The sequence below is a fragment of the Pelodiscus sinensis genome, chromosome 1 (genome assembly GCF_052426305.1).
Source record: "Pelodiscus sinensis isolate ZL-2025 chromosome 1, ASM5242630v1, whole genome shotgun sequence".
Taxonomy (NCBI): domain Eukaryota; kingdom Metazoa; phylum Chordata; order Testudines; family Trionychidae; genus Pelodiscus; species Pelodiscus sinensis.
This window is the reverse complement of record NC_143052.1, coordinates 4,439,523-4,464,789: the sequence shown is the minus strand read 5'-3', so window position 1 is coordinate 4,464,789 and position 25,267 is coordinate 4,439,523. Positions and strand designations below refer to the sequence as shown.

Genomic DNA, 25,267 nt, shown 5'->3' with positions numbered 1-25,267 from the left:
CTCCTTGGTCCCCCATAAGTTTTGGGTAGGGATGTTAACTAACGTGTATTTGTGTAAATGTACATTTTTATATTAGAATGTTTATATTATGTAATATTTTTATATTAAATTACTACTGGATTTAAGTGGTTACACGTTTACACATGGGGAGCAGGCAGATCCACAGAAGCTGATAAGCGTGGGGAGCCTGCTTGAAAGTTGCTTCCTGCGTGTACCAGCTCCCTTCCTTGCCCATGCTGGTGCCTCTCTATCAGAGGCAGCAGCGCAGTGGGGAGGCAGGGGGGAGACCCTCCATGGGAACTGGTGCTCCCCCATCACTGCTGCTTGTGTGGGAGGCAGGGAGGGGGAGGGAGAGGAAGCAGGCAGCTCTGCGAGAGGCAGCAAGGGGGAGGGGGGGGACTGTGTGTAGTCGTAAGTATTAAATGATAAGCCCAGGCTTATTGGTTAATAGAGTAAATAACTACACACTAACATCTCTAGTTCTAAGGGTCTATTAGCGTGATTAAATTTAAGTAGACTTCAGTAATTTAATATAAAAATTATACAACTATTTATGGGCCCATGTTTGTAGCACTGTATTTTAATTAACAGTGAATACTTGAGGAAAAAGTATTTAATTACTAAAATAGCAACACCACACAGGTGCTCCTTTGTCCACAGAGTAATAATCATATCCTAGGCTAACAAAAGCCCAATTTAGAGTTTATTTAGTTCAGAATGTGGTTACCACCTTGTGAACATGAAACATTAATTTAAAGAAGGACACTTTAAAACTCTGATATTAGGCAAATGTTAAAAGTAAAGCAGTACAAGGAAGTTTGAGCCAGTGAATGCACATCCAGTTGTGACAGGCTGGTGGCTAAATGAAGCAGAAACACTACGGTCTCAAGCTTTACAATGGGCTGGTTCAGATCCCATCTGTTGCGACTGCAGCAAATGGCACCTTCAATTCAAGTTGTGAGGTCACCAGCCACAAGCTAATTGTTACATGGAGAAGTATAAGGAGGAAATCCCTTTGAAGTGCAATTTAAAATACAAGGTTGACTGCTTGAAGAAACACATCTGTAATAACCATGTGCTTTAATTAAAGGCAAATTAAAGGAAGCAAATAAGCTAGCTTGTTTTTTGTTTGTTTTTCTGTGTCCTCATGCCATGCTACACTGGTGCTTTAGTAAAATACCTGCACAGGTTGGCACAAAAAATTCTATGCTTGTAAACAAGTGAAAATTAAGACTCTCCAAAAAAATCAGCGTTAAAAAGTTATACATCAAACCAAGACTTGGTGATCTGCAGTGACTTGCTTTAATTCCACTGTGTCTTAGAACTTCTCGGAGCAAGGCCACAACAGAAACAGATGTAGAAAACATTCAGGGAATGTAGGTACTAAAATTCAGGTCAATTAAAGTGGCACCATTAACACTGCAGCAGCACTGTCCAGGGTTGTTCTTTAGTGCTTCATCTGGCCGGCTCGAGAGTCCTTACATCTAACAGCTCCAACCAGAGATGGAAGAGAATGCAGATCCACAACTGTTAAAGAACAATTGCTGTTTATGAGCGACATACCAGCAAGGCCTGGCGCAGGTTCTGTGCCAGCACATGAAGTTGGTGCCATTTAGAGCCAATATTAAACATAAGCAAAGAATCCAATGGCCTTGTTCCTTAACAAGGACATCAGATCATAATCTAAGCAAGTGTGCTATGTCTGTTTAGTGTATCATCGTGCATGGTTTGGGTACACAGAAATGCCCTTTGCATTTAGTGATGTATGCTAAAGCATGGAACATGCAGAGGCTTACCGCACACTACTCAAATGTAGCAGTGAAGTGACCGGCATGATTTGATTTAGATGACAAAAATCTAATTTAAGAAAATACTCAAACAAGGGCCATAAAGAGCTGAAGTAAAGAGAATGATGTCTCAAGCCCATGCAATATGGAAGATGTAAGTTCTCAATTAGGATCTGTTAATTTCCCAGCTGTGCATTAAACATGAGAGAGGCATTGCCAATAGGGATGTGAACAGGTATCTGGTAAGCATCACCCTTAACAGGTGATGCTAACCAAGTAACGGTTAATGGGCTGCCCAGGAGCAGCCCCCCCCACACGAGGCTGGAAGTTGCAGCCCAGGGGAGGGGCAGCCTCACACAGGGCAGGAAATGGCAGCTGCAGGGAGAAGAGGGGATAGGAGCCAGCAGCTCAGTTTGGGGTCAGAAGCAGCCCCTGCCCGCCCTGGTTAACTTAACATTTAACCAGCAAACTAATTAAATAGGATTTTCCAGCCTCATTTCCAAATTTGTTCATGCCAGACAAAGGTAAAACAGCTTTTCACAGTAGACAAGAAGACTGCTGAAATAGAACTTATTAACGTATTATGGAAAAGTATTGACTTTTTATACAGAAGTGGAAAGCCAAGCTATTACACATACATGAGACAGACCGCTGTAGCTATGAAAGGAAGCAGTAGAAACATTTTGAGTGCATTACTTTTTCTTCATTAGGACAATTAAAAAATATACCGGCAGAGACAGGTGTCCAATCCAACTGCATGGGCTTCAGAAAAAGCCATAAAAGCCCTCACGATGACCCAAGATAGTTTTTCTATACTTAACAAACGATCTTGGGATAGCCCAGGGCCAGAGAAAAGTGCTGTGATTGCATCAGAAATCCAGTCTTTTCACTTTCTAGTTAGTGGTATAAGGCTTATTTCTAGCTCTACAAGGTCACTGGATCTTTGATCTTAATCAGTCTTTGGTGCTGGACTGAACACTATCTTGAATTTAACAGGTTACTTAAGTGGAGGGGAAAGGCACAAAGCTCATATTTGTCTCAAACTGCTCAGCAGAGTGAAGTGACAAACAGCCTTGGAGGGATATGAATTAGCCAGAAGAAAGCAATGAAGATGCGGCATAAATGACGACATGCTTTCAAAATGTACTGTGAAAGTCCACAAATACTCACATTGCTCTGAAAAATGTATTCCATCATACCGCATCTGTATGCAATGCAGGTTACAAGTTCCTTTGCTAGTCTTCATTCTGCCCCGTCCCTACAGAACAGTCCCCTTCCCCATTCCTCCCTTCAAAAGCCTCCAGAGCTGCTGTCAATCATCTCCTCACAGCTGCCAGCCTCTACTTCTTGGTAAACCAGATCTAGTCCCTATTTCATAGGGCTGCCACCCAAAAAAAGGAGAGGCCCCCACTGGAAGTGGGGAGTATGCAGAGAATAGAAGAGGAGATAAAACACCCATTTTTTTCATTCAAAGTTGTAGCTCTTGTTAAAAGCCAAGCTCACCAAGCTTTATACAGAGACAACATACAAAGTGCCTTGCTACAGTCTGGCTGCGTTTGCATAGCCACATATATATTTCTGCAGATGCTGAAGGGTGCCAGTGGATAAATATTGCTAGAGAAAAGCTTTAGAGCTTCAAGTGGGATATTACAAGCAATGGAGAGTTAAACTAAACGTTAAACAAAGGATATGCCCAGGAGCCTTGAATTAAACCATCCAGATTACTGCTCAGACTGAATTTTAGATTAGGCTTTTAAATTAAAATGCATCAATAAAGCAGAGTTACAAAGCTGCATTTTCATAAATACTTCAGCTTTTAAGATTTTTCTGCATGCTTGCCAATTTCACATGGCTCTCTCACTAATGCGAAGGAAAAGATTGCTACCCAGTTGAATCTCACTGCAGCAAGAGCGCAGGTGTTGTATCATACTTCTGCTTTATTGATTAGAGACGGTGTCTGCAGGTTTGACATCTTGCCCCTTACCCAGGTAAGTGCCATATGTCACGTTTCTGTACTCATCCCAGGAGATTAATCCATCTTGATTCATGTCAAACTCCTGCCACTGGCGTTCGACATTGTCATACATGTACTTCTTCTGGGCCTTCTTAATCCAGGCTTTCAGCTCCCCCTCGGTCACAAACCCATCCTTATCCGTGTCTATTTTATCTACAATCATTCTACAAGACAAAACAGCAAGTTTCAAGGAGCCAGCTCCACAAAGCTTTTACCCCAAGAACAAAGACCTACCTAAGATGTAGCCGTAGGTGGCATTTTTATACTCTTCCCAGGAAATGAGGCCGTCCTCATTGAGGTCATGCCCCTTCCACTGGCGCTCTACATCCTCGTAAATCCAGCGTTTTTGTGCAAATTTAATCCAGTTTTTGAGTTCCTCCACAGTTACAAACCCGTCCTTGTCTTCATCTATTTTACTTACAATTTTTCTGTAGAAAATGCAGAAAAATGCGGGAAAAGTTAAGGGAAATAAGACCCTTTCCACTCAGCAGAGCAGCGCATTTTAACTGATGGCACCTTTATGCAGGAGCGAACAAGTGAATATCAAACTGTAAGCCAGCAAATTACCAAAAGCTGTTTTTCCATGGTGGAAAACACTTTTGCCAGCTGCACACTTTTAGACGGTAATTTACCCGATTGCTGTAGACTGATTTGTTGATTCAAGGTAGAGGATATGTAGTTTAACCTCAGCATGCACAGGCTACTGGAATACTGACTTGTTCATTCCTAAGATTCCGTTTTTATATTCTTCACGAAAAGTATTTCTTTTACTACTGAATCGTCCATCCTTCGTTAGTCTAGAACAGGGATGGGCAATCAGGAATGGTGGGTAGGCTAGGCTGCATGAATGGCTCTCCTTCACCTCAGTGGTCAGCAGCAACCCGTGGCCCACTGGGGTGCTACCTGTGGCCCCATGGCTCTCCTTTTTGCACCTCTCTTGCACTGGGGCACAGGAGGCCTGCATTCCTATGTCTCTTCCTCCCTCCCAGCACTTTTGGAGTGCCATAAATCAGCTGATTCGTGGTGTTCCAGTTCTGAGAGGGAGGGGGAGGAACAGGGATGGAGCGCAAATCAGGCAATTTGAAGTCTCCAAAAGTGCTGGGTGGCGGGGGGTGGAGGTGGTAAGAAAGTTCCGGGGCCTGGGGCTTGAGAGGCATGTGGAAGTGTGTGTGTCTGGGGGAAGAGTAGCTAGGGGGTCTGTGGGACGCAGTTGGAGCCCCAGTGGGCTGCATCTGGCCTGTGGGCCCCAGGCTGACCACAACTCGATTAGAAATAATCTGGTTGACAAAGCTGTGACAGACACATATGATATGCTTAAACTTCTGTAGTAACACTTTCTAATGAATCAGCCCAACTGATAATGAACATCTTTCAAGCCACTGACTTTCCTTCCCCAAGGAAGCATAAACGGATAAACAATTCAGCAGTGTTTTATGAAACACTACAATGCATTCAATGTCAATAGAAAACATACTAGAAGATTTGCTCTGTGTCTGGTTTAAAACTGTAGGAATGTAGCATCCATTGTTTAATCCCCTCAATTCATACAATATTCAGCATCTCACTGAGTATATTCCTTCTGGAAATACGAACGTTAGCCAAAAGCTTATGAAGACTAATTAACGGTCAAATTCAGCTCACAGTAGGAGTCTTTCCATTTACTGCAAATTAAAGTAAAACTAACCGAGCTCAAAACTTTGTATCAGTGACTCATTTTGTAGATGAAGCTGTCAAACAATCCAAGTGGGGTGGGATTTGGCTCTAAACTTTGGAGCATCAAGCTGTCAGGGTTGTGCATTTTGGTGGATTCCTAGAATTTCAGCAATATTGGTCTAGCCTAGAATAACTTTGTAATCCTCCTGTCAGAGGCACTCAGCTTTGAGGAATCTAAGAACTAAGTCACTGAATGGAGTTGCAGAGAGCTGCAAAACAGTAGCTGCATAATGCTCTGATCTTCTTGCCTAAGGATGTCATATCATCATTAGGGCTAGTGGTTTGTGATATTATATGCTAAGTCACAGTATTATCAGGACAAAAAAAAGCATGGTTTTACAGAAAAAAAATTCCAGAGACATATGCTTGAAATATTTTAATCAAACTCTTACTTTTTAAATACTATGTTAAAATCATTTAACTAATAGTTTTAGTTCATCCATACCTGGAGCCATGATAAGCCAGTGGCTCTAGTTCATGGTCTGAGCCTCCCTGTGGAATATATTTTAACCTGGGCAGCTATTTAGTCTTTAGTCTTGGTTCTATTATTTAATACCATCTCCACCTACCTGCAGGTATGACTCTCAAATTGGAAGTCAGAGATACTTTTTAAATCATGAATCATGGAACTCTTCACAGTCATAAGAAAAATGCAGCTTCACCACATATTGACGTGCAATGCATCACAGTACAAGATGTGATACTGAAGTTATTTTATGATTCTTTACAACTAACACTTTCCTTTCTTTCTCAATTAATGCCTGGCCTGCTGGAATGGACAGACTTCATAAGAATCCAATTACCTCAGCACTCCCCTCACTGCCTCCTGTCAGGCACCTTATGAAATGCCCCTTAAGCCTACACTCCACTTTCAGATCCAGCAGAGTACAAGGACCTGTTCCACATATATTGGTGAGTGTCCCTAAGAATTGCATGTTAAGTTGCATGTGGCTCTAATCGTGGCTGAACTTTTCAGCTGACAATGTGAAGGCCCCAGAAAAGCAGTGACTTCAGAGAACAGCTAAAAGCAGAGCTAGAAAATCTCCAAAACAAGAACCTTCTCAACTCCAAAAGTTGTGCTCTTTCAACGACACACACAAACTAGCTTTCCACAAAAATCAGTTTTAGTGGTATGTTATGAGTGACCAAGAACAATACCAGTTCAGATTCAAGAGTGATGAAAGCGTCTTGTATTAAACTAGGAAAAATGGTATATCTAAGGGACGAGTGGATTGAAATACTCATTCTGATATTTTTAAAGGAATGAAATTTTATCCTAATTCACTATTTCAGTGGTTCTCATATTTTTTGGGCTCCGGAGCCCTTTACATGCGTAAAAATTTATGTGGAACCCCAGTGGTCCATTGATTGTATGTGTTGTACCTATCAATGTTTCCAGTCTGTCAACCTCGTGGAGCCCTGGAGATGTCTTGTGGAGCACAGTTTGAGAAATACTGCACTATTTCATTGCCAGTTTTTTCTAGCCAGTAATTTAGCAGAACCACAAAATGAAAATGCAAAACAATGATGAAACTTAAAGGCTAGAAAAACAATGCAACCTGCAAAGAGGATCTCTTGCGTACTTCTGCATTCTGTAACCAGCTTTGAGTTCCTCATTTCTCTTGCACTTGCTCATGCTCTAGAAACTGAGCATCTTGATCTTCCCCATTAGAATACTTCCTTCAGAAAAGCAACAACAGCAATCTTGATTTACAACTGACAGCCCTAGAAAAGCTTGCTATACAACATGAAGAGCAACACTAATTCAGAAAAAAAAATGTCATTGCCTCAAATACTGGGAGCTAAGCACTTTGGAGTCATGAAAAAAAATGTCATTGGTACAGTGAAACACTAAGGCATGATTTCTAAGGCAGTCTTTTGCTCCTTGAAATGAGTGCACCATAAAGCGGCACCATATTAATTCCAAGCAGAAGGCAATCATTTTCTCATGACAAAGAGACAACCCCTTCATGCCTTCTTCAATAACCTTCTAATCCACTATTCCTCAGCCTTAAAGAGCATGACTGTGCCAAGCACTTGAGGCTGGGGATGTAGATTTTAAAATTAGGAAAAACTCCACAGACATGCTACTGTAGAAATGTCCACTTTTAAGAAAAAACTCCTTTCTCTGAAGAGTAGATTAGTGTCAGGGACAGAATACTAGGCTAAAATGGATCACTGAATGCAGTGTAATTATAACAGTGTTTGTCCCAGGAAATTAGAAAAAGCTGGTTCAGAAGCAGCTATTACCTCACCCAAATGGATCTTTGGCCGATACAGGTTGCAACTCTATAAACGGGAACACTCTGGTCCAGCAATACCCATGGTCTGGAAAGACCATGGATGTTCCAGGATCAGAGAGTCCCAGTGTGTTTTGGGGGGTGGGGAACTGGTGCAATGGTGGAAGTGCAAGGGTTGCACAGCCCAGGTGTGCTGCGGGGGGCTGGGAGCTGGCACACAGCTCAGCTGGGTTGCCGAGGGGGAGGGAGGAGGAGACAAAGTCTAGGGAGAGGGGGCAGAGCAGGAGGTGGGTCTGGCAAGAGGTGGGCCAGAAATTACCTCTCCTGGTCCAACAAAATCCCTTATCCAGGACCCAAAGGTGCTAGACCAGGGAGGTCCAACCTGTACAGCATGACATTACCTATTTTCCTACCATCAGGATTCCTTTAGGAAATGAGACAGACAACAGAAGAAAAATACAGTGGAAGTGACCTAACATGCAGTAATCTCATAATCGGCTTATAAAACAAAACAATCTTCCCCCACTCAATCTCTGCAGCATGAACATTCCATCTCTGTGCAAAGCATAGGCCATATAATCACCACCTCAAGCATGTCTCCAAAGCCAGCTGATTGGCATTTGCTTTTGTTTGTCACTTAGAGCCACTTCCCCAAAATGCTTCTGTCTTATCTGTTTCCAGTGCATCTTTTTACATTTATGAGGCAAGAATTAAGCATGAGAACGAAACAGCTAAATTGATTAATCCAATTTCATTGCCAAGCTGAGGGGAAAAAAAAACAAAGTGGAAAGTAAATTGCAAAATGCAATTTATGCTGTAATAACTTTACAAAGACATTTAAGTTTTAAACTTGATATATTCCTTTAAATAAAACTGAAAAATTAATATTAAAGTATCTGGCAAGTTAGTAAGGCTGTGTGCTGAGGCATGGTAGGCAGGGCTCTCACAAGTGCCACAGCTTTCTGTACTGGATAGGCTTATGCTTCGAAGTGTAAAACCAAATATAAACCACAGCACTGATAGGTGCAGCTATGTGACTCTTGGACAGAGGGGAATACCCTGTTACATCGAATAGTAAAAAATTGCTGCATCCCAGCTCTTACCATATCCTTCTCAAGGTCATATCCTGAAGCTGGCATTATCAATGGCAGCCAATTAGAGTAAAAGTAGTAAAAAAAATTAATTGAAAAATATCCTATTTTTATTTGCTTGTGTCAATGGATGTGGTTTTTTGTGTATTAGTTGCCTCCTAGATCAGAATTAATATGGCTAAAGAGCACAAAAGCTTCCAGTGGGTTTTAGTGATTCCTTAAGATAGAAGCCAAGCTTTGTTCAGCAACTTGCTAGAAATCTGTTACTTTAAACTGTAGGGAATAGAGCAAACAACAAAGACATATATTTTGATTTATTTGTTGTACCAACCTGTAGTTCACTAGGTTCGTGGATATTGTAAGCCCAGCATGGTATTTTAAGTTGATATGAGAGGCAAGACCATAAAGCATGAGGAGATCTTTAAAATCCACAAGGAACAGTTCCATATATTAAAGATGAGGTGTGCTGCAGACAACCTGTAGCCTTGTGAAGTTATGTTTGGTTTGCAGACCACACTGGAGCTACTACTGATTTTTGAACCCCATTTTCAAGTTTTAAATTTAGAACATGTGTACCGAACAGTCATCTGGTATAGGAGAAATATCAATGATCAACTAAGGCCCGTCGTTGACTGGGTAAAGTCATTTTGCATAGATTACAAATTAATCTACGCAATTAAATATATGTCATAGAAATTAAATATATGTCATAGAATCTTTAATTAATGTGCTTGCAAATGGGAAGTAAAATTTCAACTTCAAACATTAATCATTTTATTGAATAATTACTATACACAGTAAATTTGAATCAGAAACTCGTCAAGTTTCCATTAGTCTTTCTGTAACTAATTTGAATTATTTTGTGATTTGTAACAGTAAAAATTTTCTTTGCACTATAATGAAAGTTGAATAGGCAACTCAATTTTAATTTTGTTAGAAAATATTTTTATGAACTCTAATCAATATAGTCATGACTTTTTTCCAATAAAAACAAAAATAATTATTTAAACTTTTCCTCCATCATATTCCAGTGTAAAAAGTAGTACATTCTGCTAATCTAAGTGGCAGGATTGTTTATGTAAAATTTAGTATTTGTAGATAATCCCAAAGTATGACTTTATTTTTCACAAACTAATCCACAAACAAACTCTTCAAAATATGTACGATTTGTGTTTTAGGATTACATTTCAAAGAATGGGAAATGTATTTTGTAAAATTCCAGATGAGAAAAACGTTAAGTAGTTCTTATCACAAATAGCTTTTTACTTTATAGATTCCTTACCCAAGTCTCTCCTTGCTCTCCTCTGGTGTCAGCTGGTCAAAGGTCTTGGCCTCATCGGCACCAAGAAAAGCATCATGGTCATAGTCAAAGTTCTGTCCATCATCATGGACCTTGTCACTGAGTTGTGGGTCATGGTGAATACGGTCCTTCTTGTCTGTGGGTTTGGTCAGGACACAGACCGCAAAAAGGGATAAGTACACAAGAAGCTGCTGACTGGTCATGACGATTCAAGATGAACCTTTGAGATATGAATAGATAAGTTATTTAGGGCTTTGCCTCTCCCAAGATATTAAGTCAGATTCAACATTCTGTGTTTGATAATGAAAGATGGATGGATATAAGCATAGGCACCAGGAATTTCTCTCCCACCTTTTCATTTTGTTCTGCCTTGCCCCATGGATTACAAGCAGATACCCTCCCGCCATGGTACTAGGAAACCGTTATGCTCTTCTTTATACAGGAGATAAGCAATCACCCCCTACACCGGAGGAGAAGTCCCGTACCCTCAAGACTGGGAGGTCTGCTGCCACCACTGCAAATAGGAAACGTAGGGTAGTGGTGGTCGGAGACTCTCTTCTGAGGGGGACGGAGGCGCCCATATGTCACCCTGACATTTCATCTCGGGAGGTATGCTGTCTGCCGGGGGCCCGTATCCGAGATGTTACGGAGGCATTGTCGAGGATTATCCGGCCCTCTGACTACTACCCCACGCTACTCATCCATTTGGGCACTAATGATACTGTGAGGTGTGACACTGAGCGGATCAAGAGTGACTACAGGGCTCTGGGAGTACGGGTGAAGGAGTTTGGAGCGCAGGTGGTATTCTCTTTGATCATTCCTGTGGAAGGTAGGGGCCCAGGCAGAGACAGGTGCATCCTGGAGGTGAATGCCTGGCTGCGAAGATGGTGTCGCCAGGAGGGCTTTGGCTTCCTCGACCATGGGGTGCTATTCCAGGAAGGACTGCTAAGCAGGGATGGCGTCCACCTTTCGAGGAGGGGGAAGACCCTACTTGGACACAGAATGGCTAACCTAGTGAGGAGGGCTTTAAACTAGGTTCGACGGGGACAGGTGAGCAAAGCCCACAGGTAAGTGGAGAACATGGGGACCTGGGAGATGGGTCGGAAATGGGAGGGAGCGTGGGCTACCGTGGCAGAGAGAAAGGAGGGTCAGGGCAAAAAGGGGAGGCAAGGTCAAATCAGGATCTTAGATGCCTATATAAAAATGCGAGAAGTATGGGAAATAAGCAGGAAGAACTGGAAGCGCTAATAAATAAGTACAATTATGACATTGTTGGCATCACAGAAACTTGGTGGGATAATACACGACTGGAATGTTTCTATAGAAGGGTACAGCTTGCTCAGGAAGGATAGGCAGGGAAAAAGGGAGGAGGTGTTGCCTTAAACATTAAAAATGAACACACTTGGAGTGAAGTGGAGATGGACATAGGAGACGGAAGTGTTGAGAGTCTCTGGGTTAGGCTAAAAGGGATTAAAAACAAAGGTGATGTCATGCTAGGAGTCTACTACAGGCCACCTAGCCAGGTGGAAGAAGTGGATGAGGCTTTTTTTAAACAACTAACAAAATCATCCAAAGCCCAAGATTTGGTGGTGATGGGGGACTTCAACTATCCAGATATATATTGGGAAAATAACACAGCGGGGCACAGACTATCCAATAAGTTCTTGGACTGCATTGGAGACAACTTTTTATTTCAGAAGGTTGAAAAAGCTACCGGAAGAAGCTGTTCTAGATTTGATCCTAACAAATAGGGAGGAACTAGTTGAGAATTTGAAAGTGGAAGGCAGCTTGGGTGAAAGTGATCATGAAATCATAGAGTTCACAATTCTAAGGAAGGATAGAAGGGAGAACAGCAAAATAGAGACAATGGATTTCAGGAAGGTGGATTTTGGTAAGCTCAGAGAGCTAATAGGTAAGGTCCCATGGGAATCGAGACTGAGGGGAAAAACAACTGAGGAGAGTTGGCAGTTTTTCAAAGGGACATTGTTAAGGGCCCAAAAGCAAGCTATTCCGATGTGTCAGAAAGATAGAAAATATGGCAAAAGACTGCCTTGGCTTAACCACGAGATCATGCATGATCGAAAAATAAAAAAGGAGTCATATAAAAAATGGAAAGTAGGACAAATTACAAAGGATGAATATAGGCAAACAGCACGGGAATGCAGGGGCAAGATTAGAAAGGCAAAGGCACAGAATGAGGTCAAACTAGCTACCGGAATAAAGGGCAACAAGAAGAATTTTTATAAATACATTAGAAGCAAGAGGAAGACCAAGGAGAGGGTAGGCCCACTGGTCAGTGAGGAGGGAGAAACAGTAACAGCAAACTTGGAAACAGCAGATATGCTCAATGACTTCTTTGTTTCGGTCTTCACCGAGAAGTCTGAAAGAACGCCTAACATAGTGAATGCTAGTGGGAAGGGGATAGTTTTAGAAGGTAAAATAAAAAAAAGAATAAGTTAAAAATCACCTAGAAAAGTTAGATGCCTGTACATCACCAGGGCCTGATGAAATGCATCCTAGAATACTCAAGGAGCTGATAGAGGAGGTATCTGAGCCTCTAGCTATCATCTTTGGAAAATCATGGGAGACAGAAGAGATTCCAGAGGACTGGAAAAGGGCAAATATACTGCCCATCTATAAAAAGGGAAATAAGAACAACCAAGGAAACTACAGACCAGTTAGTTTAACTTCTGTGCCGGGAAGATAATGGAGCAAGTTATTAAGGAAATCGTCTGTAAACACTTGGAAAGTGGCAAGGTGATAGGGAACAACCAGCATGGATTTGTAAAGAACAAATCATGTCAAACCAATCTGATAGCTTTCTTTAATAGGATAACGAGTCTTGTGGATAAGGGAGAAGTGGTGGATGTGGTATACTTAGACTTTAGTAAGGCTTTTGATACAATCTTGCATGATATTCTTATCAATAAACTAGGTAAATACAACTTAGATGAGGCTACTATTAAGTGGGTGCATAACTGGCTGGATAACCATACTCAGAGAGTAGTTGTTAATGGTTCACAATCCTGCTGGAAAGGCATAACAAGTGGGGTTCCGCAAGGGCCTGTTTTGGGACCGGCTCTGTTCAATATCTTCATCAACGATTTAGATATTGGTATACAAAGTACGCTTATTAAGTTTGCAGATACCACCAAGGTGGGAGGGGTTGCGACTAATCTGCAGGATAGGGTCATAATTCAAAATGACCTGTACAAATTGGAGAAATGGTCTGAGTAAACAGGATGAAGTTTAAGAAAGACAAATGCAAAGTGCTCCACTTAGGAAGGAACAATCAGTTTCACACATACAGAATGGAAAGCGACCGTCTAGGAATGAGTACAGCAGAAAGGGATCTAGGGGTGATAGTGGACCACAAGTTGAATATGAGTCAGCAGTGTGATGCTGTTGCAAAAAAAGCAAACATGATTCTGGAATGCATTAACAGGTGTGTTGTGAGCAAGACACGAGAAGTCATTCTTCCGCTCTACTCTGCGTTGGTTAGGCCTCAATTGGAGTATTGTGTTCAGTTCTGGGCACCGCATTTCAAGAAAGATGTGGAGAAATTGGAGACGGTCCAGAGAAGAGCAATGAGAATGATTAAAGGTCTAGAGAACATGACCTATGAGGGAAAGCTGAAGGAATTAGGCTTGTTTCGTTTAGAAAAGAGAAGATTGAGGGGGGACATGATAGCAGTTTTCAGATATCTAAAAGGGTGTCATAAGGAGGAGGGAGAAAACTTTTTCATCTTGGCCTCTGGGGATAGAACAAGCAGCAATGGGCTTAAACTGCAGCAAGGGAGGTTTAGGTTGGATGTTAGGAAAAAGTTCCTAACGGTCAGGTTAGTCAAACACTGGAATAAATTGCCCAGGGAGGTTGTGGAATCCCCATCTCTGGAGATATTTAAGAGCAGGTTAGATAAATGTCTATCAGGGATGGTCTAGGCAGTATTTGGTCCTGCCATGAGGGCAGGGGACGAGACTCGATGACCTCTCGAGGTACCTTCCAGTCCTAGTATTTTACGATTCTATGAAAATAAAGATTTTTTTTTTATTTGGCATCACTCAATTGCAAAACTCTCACTTTCAGAAGTATCGTTCCCCAATCCAATCCTCCTTTCTCAATTTCTTTCCCACTTCCCAGATCTTTATATTGTTACTCCTTTCTTCCTTTTGCCTTCCCTTTGCTGAAATAACTTCCAAATCCACCTCTTATGGGTTTCAGTCCTACTCTTTCCCCATGCCATCGCTCCAATTAAACCAGGGCTTCCCAAATATGGGTCGCCATTACATTTCAAAAGGGTCACCAGGTGTCTCCCCAGGTGGCTCTTAAGGAGCCATTCACACATTTTTTGAATTGCCCTGGGTCACCAAGTCTTCCTGAATTGTCAAAATGGTCCCCATCTGGAAAAGGTTGGGAACCGCTGAGTTAAATTAACAGGGACAGGGAGGCACACCTCAGCCCGATTGTCTTTTTGAGTCTGCAGCCAGCCAGGAACAATGTGGCTATTTCCGAAGTAAATTTTGCAACCACGAGAGCTAGATACTGCTTTTCTAAAACAATTCTGCAAAATCTAAGATTTTAATATTTCATGTAAGCCACATCCTGCCCACACAGCCTTCTGGTTTGACACAATCAATCTAGATTAGGGATGTAAGGGTTTAACCAGTTAACCAATAAGCTTGTGCAGGGTAAACTCTCCTGCCCCTCCCCTACCCTCCCCCAGCTCTCTGTGGGGCTGGGAGCTGCGGTTAATTGTGTGACTGGTAGAAATTTTATCGGTTACACAGTTAATATTTTTTTAAATGTTTATATCCCTAATCTAGATGTTACTTTATCGCCCCCAAATTAAACATAGAAGCGATCGCCAAAGGTGATCAAATTGAAGGCTGCAGCCAAATTAGAAATGATACATTGCAGGTAGGTATTAAAATGATCAGTGCAGAGCCTGGATTAAAAGTTAATGAATAGTGTGTGTGTTGTGGAAATACTTATTGAAGACTAATGTTTAACTTGGCACAGCTCTAATATTCAGGTTTCATTAATTAGATTCATACAGTAAGAAGATTCACAATTTTACAGCCATCATAGCCCTAAATGTCCTTAGCCTAACACATCCAATACAAACAGGTAAAAGTAATTGTAGGCTGTTTATTTTGAATCCTGATTAGTTAGTTCAGTAATCTTCAAACCCTAGAAGATTACAAATGCACATCTCTTCTTCTTGCCAAGTCTTTCTAGGAGACTAATATTATGTACAAGTTTGCTCATAACCCAGGATTCATATGGAGAAGGTAGGGCAATCTAAGGTGTCTGTACACGAATTTAAGAAGCCTGGGAAACAAGATGGAAGAATCAGAAAACCTGGTACAGTCAAATAACTAAGATTTGATTGGAATAATAGAGGTTTGGTGGGATGGCTCACATGACTGGAGCCCTGTCACGGAAGGGTATAAACTGGTCAGGAAGGACAGGCAGGGGAGAAAAGGCGGAGGAGTCATGCAGTATATGTAAGAGAGCAGTAGGATTGCTAGAGCCCCAGTATAAAGCAGGAGAAAAGCCCATTGAGAGTTTTTGGGTTAAGTTTAGAGGTGGCAGCAACAGGAGTGATGTCGTGGTGGGTGTCTGCTATAGACCAGATCAGGTGGATGAGGCAGATGAGGCTTTCTTCAGACAACTAAGAGAAGCTTCCAGATCACCGGCCCTGGTTCTCATGGGGGACTTTAATCACCCTGACATCTGTTGAGAGGCCAATACAGCAGTACGCAGACAATCCAGGGAATTTCTGGAGAATGTTGGGGGTCAACTTCCTGGTACAAGTGCTGAAGGAACCGACCAGGGGACATGCACAGATTGACCTGCTCTCACAAAAAGGGATGAATTAGTAGGTGAAGTAGATGTGGGCGGCAACCTGGGAAGTAGTGATCGTGAGATGGTCGAATCCAGGATCCTGAGCAAAGGAAGAAAGGGAGCAGTAAAATACAGATGCTGGACTTCAGAAAAGCAGACTTTGACTCCATCAGAAAACTGATGGGCAGGATCCCCTGTGATGCTAACATGAAGGGGGCCATTTTCTCTGAAAACTCGTGGCGATCAAGGGAGGTCCCAAGATGATTGGAAAAAGGCAAATGTAGCACCCATCTTTAAAAAGGGGAAGGTGAACAATCCTAGGAACTAGAGACCGGTCAGCTTCACCTCAGTCCCCAGAAAAATCATGGAGCGGATCCTCAAGGAATCCATTTTGAAGACCTTGGAAGAGGAGAAAGTGATCAGGAATAGTCAACATGGATTCACCAAGGGCAAGTCATGCTTGACCAACCGGATTGCCTTCTATGACAAGATAATAGGCTCTGTGGACATGGGGAAGGCAGTGGACGTGATATATCTTAACTTTAGCAAAGCTTTTGATATGGTCTCCCACAGTATTCTTGCCAGCAAGTTAAGGAAGTATGGATTGGATAAACGGACTGTAAGGTAGACAGAAAGCTGGCTAGACTGTCAAGCTCAATGGGTAGCGATCAACGACTCAATGTCTGGTTGGCAGTCAGTATCAAGCAGCATGCCCCAAGGGTCAATTCTAGGGCCAGTTTTGTTCAACATCTTTATTAATGACCTCGATGAAGGGACAGATTGCACTCTCAGCAAGTTCGCAGATGACATTAAGATAGGGAGAGGTAGATATGTTGGAGGATAGGGAGAGGTAGATACGCTGGAGGATAGGGATGGGGTCCAGAGTGACCTAGACAAGTTGGAGGTCTGAGCCAAAAGAAATCTCACGAGGTTCAACAAGGACAAAGTAGAGTCCTGCACTTGGGATGGAAGAATCCCAACCACTGTTACAGGCTGGGGACCAACTGGCTAAGCAGCAGTTTGGCAGAAAAAATCCTGGGGATCGCAGTGGATGAGAAACTGAATATGAGTCAACAGTGTGCCCTTGTAGCCAAGAAGGCTAATGGCACATTGGATTGCATTAGGAGGAGCACTGCCAGCAAATCTAAATAAATGATTATTCCCCTTTACTGGTGAGGTCACATCTGGAGTATTGTGTCCAATTCTGGGCCACCCATTTCAGAAAGGATGTGGAGGCAATGAAGAAAGTCCAGCGAGGGCAACAAAAATTATTAGGGGGCTGGAGCACATGATTTATGAGGAGAGACTGAGGGATTTGGGCTTGTTTAATCTACTGAAAAGAATGATGGGGGATTTCTTAGCAGTCTTTAACTACCTGAAGGAAGGGCCCAAAGACAATGGAGACAGGCTGTTCTCAGTAGTGATAGATGGCAGAAAAAGGAGCAACGGTCTCAAGTTGCAGCAGGGGAAGGCTAAGTTGGACATTAGGAAAAACTATTTTACTAGGAGGGTGGTGAAGCACTGGAATGGGTAACCTAGGGTATGTCTACACTTGCACCCTCTTTCAAGAGAGGGATGGCAAATGAACACATTTGAAATTTCAAATGAAGCCAGGATTTAAATATCCAGTGCTTCATTTGCATATTTGCGTTATGGCGCTATTTTGAAATAACAGACCCTGTTAAGACGCGGTTATTTCAAGAGAAAACCCTTTTCTCGAAATAACTGGTAAACCTCACTGTATGAGGAATAAGGGTTATTTTGAGGGACGGGTTCTCTTTCGAAATAACTGCGTCTTAACAGCGTCTGTTATTTTGAAATAGCACCATAATGTGAATATGCAAATGAAACATGAGATATTTAAATCCCGGCTTCATTTGCATCCCTCTCTCGAAAGATGGCAGAATGGGAGGTGGCAGAATCTCCATCCTTAGAGGTTTTTAAGTCCCAGTTTGACAAAGCCCAGTCTGGGATGACTGAGTTGGGGTTGGTCTTTCTTTGGGCACAGGGTTGGACTTGATGACCTCCTGAGGTCTCTTCCAATCCTATGATTCTAAGAAACTGTCACAATCTCCTCAGGTAATCAAGTGTCTCTCCCATCTCCCACAAATATGTCCTTTTATTATCTGATTTACTTAGACACAACATGTATCCAGAAATATGAGTAGGTAACATTTTTCTACCTAATACCTAAATCCTAGGTACTCAATGCACCTACTGTGGTACAAATAGAGATATATTTACATAAAAAGAGTGAAGTCCTGAAAGAATGGCTTTATAAAACCAAGTTCTATTTTACAGAAATAGTAGACATGAAAAAGCCTCCCACATTAGTTTCAACTACTTCAAGAGGTTAAACGGCGAAACGAAAGGACAGTTTGCAATCCTTTAAGCAAGTGAAACAAGAGGGAAAAGTTAAATAAATACTTGAACAGTTACTTGAGTCTTCATACAAGGTCACAGTATTTCTGATGTTTAGGTGGCACATAACCACATTACAAATATTAGTTTAGATTATGTAAATAGCACAGAAACAATAATTAAAATATCCAATGGATTTGTGTAATCTGTCTGCCACGTGAATCACTGAGAAGTTGTCAGGTCAGATTCAATTGCCACATTCAACAAAGATGTAGGTTTCCAAAGCAGGGAAAGAGATTAAAGGTTGTTATAACAGAGGAAATCATCAGATAAAGATAATCCTGCTGTGTAACTAATATTTACACCCAGCGGATATGAAGTTGAAACATATGGAACAAGCAGCCTTGACAAAGAGTATCATAATTCATATTACACAAAAACTCCATATTTGGAGTTGCCAGACTCAAAGCAGACCACATTATAACTTGTGATATTGAAGCTGACATACAACGATTATAAATTATAAAGTCATTCTATAAATCATAGTATGCGCTCACGTTCTGGCTCTCAACTATAAGAAGATTTAGAAGAATTGATAGATATTCACAGTGCCACACTAAAATAAAGGTATAGCGAGACTTCAAAAATTCAAAAAAAACAACAAATAGTCTGGTAGCACATTAAAGACTAATGAAACGTGGTATCATGAGCTTTCGTGGGCACAACCCACTTCTTCAGATGATCAGAGAAGTGGGCTGTGCCCACGAAAGCTCATGATACCATCTACATGTTTCATTAGTCTTTAAAGTGCTCCCCGACTATTTGTTGTTTAAGTTTTTCCTGTAACAGACTAACTCAACTACCCCTCTGAAACTTTCAAAAATTCAGATTGTTTTATATAAGAAAGAACATTACAGGGGACATACAACATAAGGAAAGGTAAAGTGAAGGCAAAGCAGGAGCCCCTATTTAACTACTCATAATACATGAACAAAGTGACATCAAATGAAATAAAAAGGCTGCAAATAAAGTGCCCCCACGTACACACACAAAATGCATAATCAATCTATGAAATTCATTATTATAAGGAATTACTGAACCTGGGAACTTAGTAAGGTTTGCAACAGAATTAGACATTTTGGATAATACAACCATGTACAGCTTTGTTACCAGGATGGACTCATTTAAATCAAAGTGATGTGAGTCATTGATTTTAATCAGCAAGCAGAAAACCTTGATTTAAAACAGTTCTAATCATGCATATGTACTTTATTTTTCTCAAAAAAAAAAAAAAAAAAAGGTTGGTAATAGGGATGCCACAGTGTAATCATTTAAACAGTTAACGATGAGCCTGGATTTGACTTTCCCTAAAACTTGGTGGCAAATATGTACTGCTTAATATTTTTAATGTAATTTACATTATTTTAATACATGGCAAGTTTAAGCCTTAATATAGGCTGTCAATTTCAAAATGCTTTGTCTTTAAAAAATAAACCTGGTTTATAAATAGAAAATGGGATTTTTTTTAAAAGTCATCAATTTTTATCAACTCTGTATGCTACACTGAAAAAGGGTTGGGTTTTTGCTTAATGAATGTAAACCCTTATGTTTAGTGCATTAAATCAAACATTAAAAGAATGGGGTTAGAAATAAACTTTTATGAGTAGAACATTCCTTAACTTTACATTGTGATGTTTCTTAAATTTTCTGCTGAAGCATCTGGCTACTGCTGGAACCAAATTACGGGACTTGATTGGACCACAAGGTGAATTCCTTATAGCAAATCCTGCATTTCCTATAAACCACGCCTGTCTAACATTACAAGGAGCAGACAGAGAAAAGGTAAAATTGAAAAAGGCAACCAACCTTTCTGATCAAATTCAACTGCACTGCATGTGTCTCAGAGGAAACTAAAAGCATATCTTCTCATGGCTACATAATCAAGATGATCAAACAAACATATGTAGTGGAAATTCTAGAGTGAAGGCAGTTAGTGACTTATCTCTCTCTTCCCCACCCACTTCACATCTTGTCTCAATTTATACTGCAAACAAGCAGGAACTTTTTTCTGTCAAGAGCCCAACACAATGAGGCTCCAATCCTGACAGGAGCTGCTGGGGGCTAATGAAATGCAAATAAGTAATATGAGGAAAATACTAAATTATAAAGGATTAAATTTCCTTTCCATATCAAATTGTAGTTTAGTTAAAGAATTTTTGATAAACTGAATGCTGAAGCATTTGGAAGGAAGGAGGAAACATCATCTGGAAAAACTCCAAGAATGTCAGGTGTTCTCAGCTAGCTTCTGCAATAGAAGCATGTTATCACTATAAAACTAGGTTTCTTAGTCACACTAAGTCAGGGGTCTGCAACCTATGGCTCTCGAGCCAAATACAGCTCAGTAAGGAACCAAATATGGCTCTTGTCATTCCCAAAATGCATGCAACTTTTAAAATTAAAATGAAAAATTAATTCAAAATTTAAAAAATGCTTAATTACTCATGCAGCTTGAATGTGCACATGAACCTGAATTTGAGCAGTTATGATGTAAACTTCAAATAAATATGCAAAAAGATGCAGAAGTTCCATTAAATAAAGTATGAGTACAATGTTTAATTTATGCTATTGATTAACCATCATGTCAACCATCAATAATATTAAGTTGTATATTTTCAGTCATGCAAACGAGCATTCTTATATAGGTCTTTGACAACTACTTCTTCTGAATTTTGATGAAGTCCGGCTCCTTTGTTTGAAAAGGTTGCCAACCCCTGCACTAAAGCATTCAAGGTAGTCTCATCTTAACTTTGCATGAACAGATCTGCTGTGAACAGAGACAACAAACTAGCAAACTGAACTCTCATTGAGTCTCATGCAATTATTCTGTTTGATTTAATGAAATGTTGGGACCATACTACAATTACAACATTGTTAATTACAAGTCTCAGAAGGGTAGCCATGTTATTCTGTAACTTAAAAAAACCCCCACACACAATGGAGTGGTCCTGTAGTGCCTCAGAGACTGACAAATACATATATAACAAAATATTGTTGTGTGTGCTTATAGATATAAAAATCACGAGCTTTTGTGGGCACAACCCACTACTTCAGATGAGGGAAACCTTTTGCTCTACTCATCTGAAGAAGTGGGCTGTGCCATCTATCTATTTATCTTCTTGTTAGTCTCTAAGGTGTTACAGGACCACTCATTGTTAATTACAGGTTGAATCTCTCTAGTCCAGCACCCTGGCAACCTGACCAGTGCTGAACCAAATAATCTGCTGAATCAAGGGAGCTCAATATTTTCCAGCAGCACTGCCAACAGTTCCACTGCTTACTGGGCTCTTAGAAGATATTTAGGGTAAATTAGAGTTAAACAGCACAGAACACCAAGAGCCAGAACTGGTGGCTGTAAACAAATATGGGACCATGGGAAACTTGGCCACACCCATGAAAAGTGAACATGTGGCTAACTAAAATCAAGCCGGATCACAGATGCTCCTGGACCACAGAGGTTCAACCTGTATTTCAAATTTTGATATTCTGATCAAGGACTATAACTGTACAACTTAACAAAAAGTTCTGCATATACAGATCTAAAAATCTTTAGTCACTAATTCAGTACTAGGAAGTGGTTATTAGTGATTTTGTGTTGAGATCTATTTCAACAGGAGTTCACAGCTCTCTTGTATACAGTGAATGTTATTCTGAATGTTGATCTTCATGTTATGCCTTACTTGAAAATAGTCATCCATAGAAAGAGATCACTCACAATACCTCTTTGGCACTTCCAGAACTACAGTTCACATCTATACATCTAGTTGATATGTGGTAGACCCTGTAAATAAACGGGTCCAGGTCTACAACTAGGGCTCATACATGCTACAATAATACATTAAAAAAATATCTTCCAGTACACAGAAAAAACATGGACATGGACCTTGGAATTATGCTAAAGTTCTTTTTGTTTGTTTGAAATACTACTGACAGGTTCCATGAAACAGCCCATGGCTTAATGATCTGTCTTTTTTCACAGAATCACCAGGTCTTTCCTCATGGTCCTGGCGGAAAAGAGGAGTATACACTAAGCTAGTGGTGGAGAGGGAATGCTTAACATTACTCAAATTATTTCTGTAGATAAATGCAAAAAGTATGTACTAGCTTCGAAGTTTTTTCATTTCAAAAGCTGGTGGGTACAGCAAAGGTCACTGCTGTATAGGCTGGGCAAGGGGAAAAGAATGCAGTAACTCTCAGCATGAGACATGGAGACACAGCTGTAGTGTCCAACTGTGCTGTTTTTACAGAGATGACTATTTTAGTGGGATTACTTCACATACTCTCAATGTAGCTAGTCAATGTACAGACCCTGCGAGAAAACATAGAATGGAAGATTACTTGTTTAAACAAAATACAGGACTATGTAGCACTTTAAAAACTAACAAGATGGTTTATTAGATGATGAGCTTTCGTGGGCCGGACCCACGTCCTCAGATCAAATAGTGGAAGAAACTAGTCACAACCATATATACCAAAGGATACAATTAAAAAAAGATATAAAGATAATTGGGGAAGCTATCACCTCTAATATCATTAACTCACAGACATTTACCTTCCTTCCCCCCCCCCCCCCCACATCCCCCTTCTGTTCTGTAATGTGATTTGTCCTTTTCATATGTGTTCACTTTTTTTTAAATTGTATCCTTTGGTATATATGGTTGTGACTAGTTTCTTCCACTATTTGATCTGAGGAAGTGGGTCTGGCCCACGAAAGCTCATCATCTAATAAACCATCTTGTTAGTTTTTAAAGTGCTACATAGTCCTGTATTTTGTTTCAGCTACCCCAGACTAACACAGCTACATTTCTATCACTATTCTACTTGTTTAAAGGCATTTATAAAGGTCTTTATCATCTGGGTACTTAAACTCTACCTAGTTTTAAAAACTTAAACAACCAATAGTCTTGCAGCACCTTAGAGACTAACAAAACTTGTAGATGGTATCATGAGCTTTTGTGGGCACAACCCACTTCTTCACACTACCTCGGCTATCCCACCAAAGCTTTTCTACCTAATTGTGTTATGCATTAAGATGAAGCTGCAGGGGGTAGCAGAGTTAGTCTGTACAGGATAAACTTAAAAAACAAATGGCCTGGTAGCACTTTATAGATGGTTTCTGCAAGAGCGACAAGGAGTCCTGTAGCACCGTATAGACTCACAGGCCTCCTTGTCGCCTTTGCGGACCCAGAGTAACAGGGCGACCCCTCGGATAGATGGTATCACGAGCTTTTGCGGGCACAGAAGCCTCCTGATCCCATCTACACGATTGGTTAGTCTATGAAGTGCTAGCAGACCCTGTGCGGGCTACACGTGAATACGAGTCACCAGCACAGCAAGGTCTCATTGGGAGAAGCTCGTCCCCCCGCACAGCTGGAAGGGGGGCAGCTCGAAGCCTTCTCCAGCTCTCCCGTCGGCATTCGGGGAGTGAGACGGGTCAGCTCCCCATGGGATAACCGGGTCAGTTTCCCAGCAGTGCCCCCCCCCGTTTCTCAGGAGGGGAGGCAGGAAGTCAGCTGCCCCCCCCCCCCGCCCGGAGCCGCCGGGCCCACGTCCGGCCCGTAGGGGTCACCCACCGAGCGGCACGAGGCGAGCGCCTAGTCTGGGGGGGGGGGGGGGCCGCGAGGCGCTGCAAATAACACCGGCCCGAGGCGGGGGAGGGGCGGCCCGCGCCAGTGCCGGGGGGGGGGTCGCACTAGCACCCCCCTCAGACAAGCGCTGAGAGGCGGCCCTGGCCTCGCGCCGCACCGGGCCCCCGGCCGGGGAGGGGGAGGGGGGGCGGCGAGCGGCTCCTCCCGGGATACGGGCCCCGGCGGGTGACGGCGACGCCCCCTCCCCTTTTACCTGCTCCTGCCACGAGCCCCTGCGGCTTCGCTCGCCCTCAGCGCGCCACCCGCCCTACGGCCGGAAACAGCGGCGCCGGCCCCGCCCCCTCGGCCACCCAATCACCGACCGCCCCCGCCCCTCTCGCCGCCACGCGCGGGGCTCCGATTGGGCGCGCGCTCCCCCTTCGCGGCCGGCGCGCGGCAGCGACGTGGCCGGGATTGGCCGGAAAGCGCCACGTCCTCAAGCGCGCGCCGGGCTCGCGGCTCCGCCCAGTTCAGGGCTTTCCCTTTCCTTGCTCCCTGACGCGGGGAAAGGGGCGGGGGGGGGGCATCTCTGCGCAGGCGTCAGCGCGAGGCTGAGGATTGCGGCTGCCGCGAGGGCAGGAGTGACCGTTAGAAAGGGCGGGAAAAGGGGAGCATGTCCGTTAGCCGGGGGAGGGGCTGCGCGGGGCTCCTAGGTTACCTGAGCGCGGATTGCCCCTCCTCCAGCCCTGCTGACAGGCACGGCCACACCCACCATGGCGTCACCACGTCACAGTGCCCCCCCCCCGCCACGGCGTCACCGCATCACAGTGCCCCCCCCGCCACGGCACCACCACGTCACAGTGCCCCCCCCCCCGCCACGGCCTCACCACGTCACAGTGCCCCCCCGCCATGGGATCACCACATCACAGTGCCCCCCCCGCCATGGGATCACCACATCACAGTGCCCCCCCCCCCCGCCACGGCCTCACCACGTCACAGTGCCCACCCCGCCATGGGTGCCACCATGTCACAGTACCCCCCCCCACCATGGGATCACCACATCACAGTGCCCCCCCCCCCGCCATGGCCTCACCACGTCACAGTGCCCACCCCGCCATGGGATCACCACATCACAGTGCCCCCCCCCCCCCGCCACGGCCTCACCACGTCACAGTGCCCACCCCGCCATGGGATCACCACATCACAGTGCCCCCCCCCCGCCACGGCCTCACCACGTCACAGTGCCCACCCCGCCATGGGATCACCACATCACAGTGCCCCCCCGCCACG

The 25,267-nt window shown here is 42.8% G+C and overlaps 1 protein-coding gene across 3 annotated transcripts in view; it reads right to left on the bottom strand.

The window, feature by feature from the left end:
- The window catches only part of CALU (calumenin), a 34,039-nt gene extending 9,649 nt beyond the window's left edge, over window positions 1-24,390 (bottom strand). For 2 of the 3 annotated variants that reach the window (XM_075924869.2, XM_075924887.2), the window contains exons 1-3: window positions 24,252-24,390; window positions 10,128-10,365; window positions 4,036-4,229 (exon numbers count right to left, since the gene is read on the bottom strand). In XM_075924869.2, the coding sequence (XP_075780984.2) occupies window positions 4,036-4,229; window positions 10,128-10,348 (415 nt within the window). In that variant the 5' untranslated portion in view covers window positions 10,349-10,365; window positions 24,252-24,390. Of the gene's footprint in view, window positions 1-3,771; window positions 3,966-4,035; window positions 4,230-10,127; window positions 10,366-24,251 lie in introns of all 3 variants that reach the window. The other variant, XM_075924878.2, reaches the window with a different exon arrangement.
- Window positions 24,391-25,267: the final 877 nt, after the last annotated feature.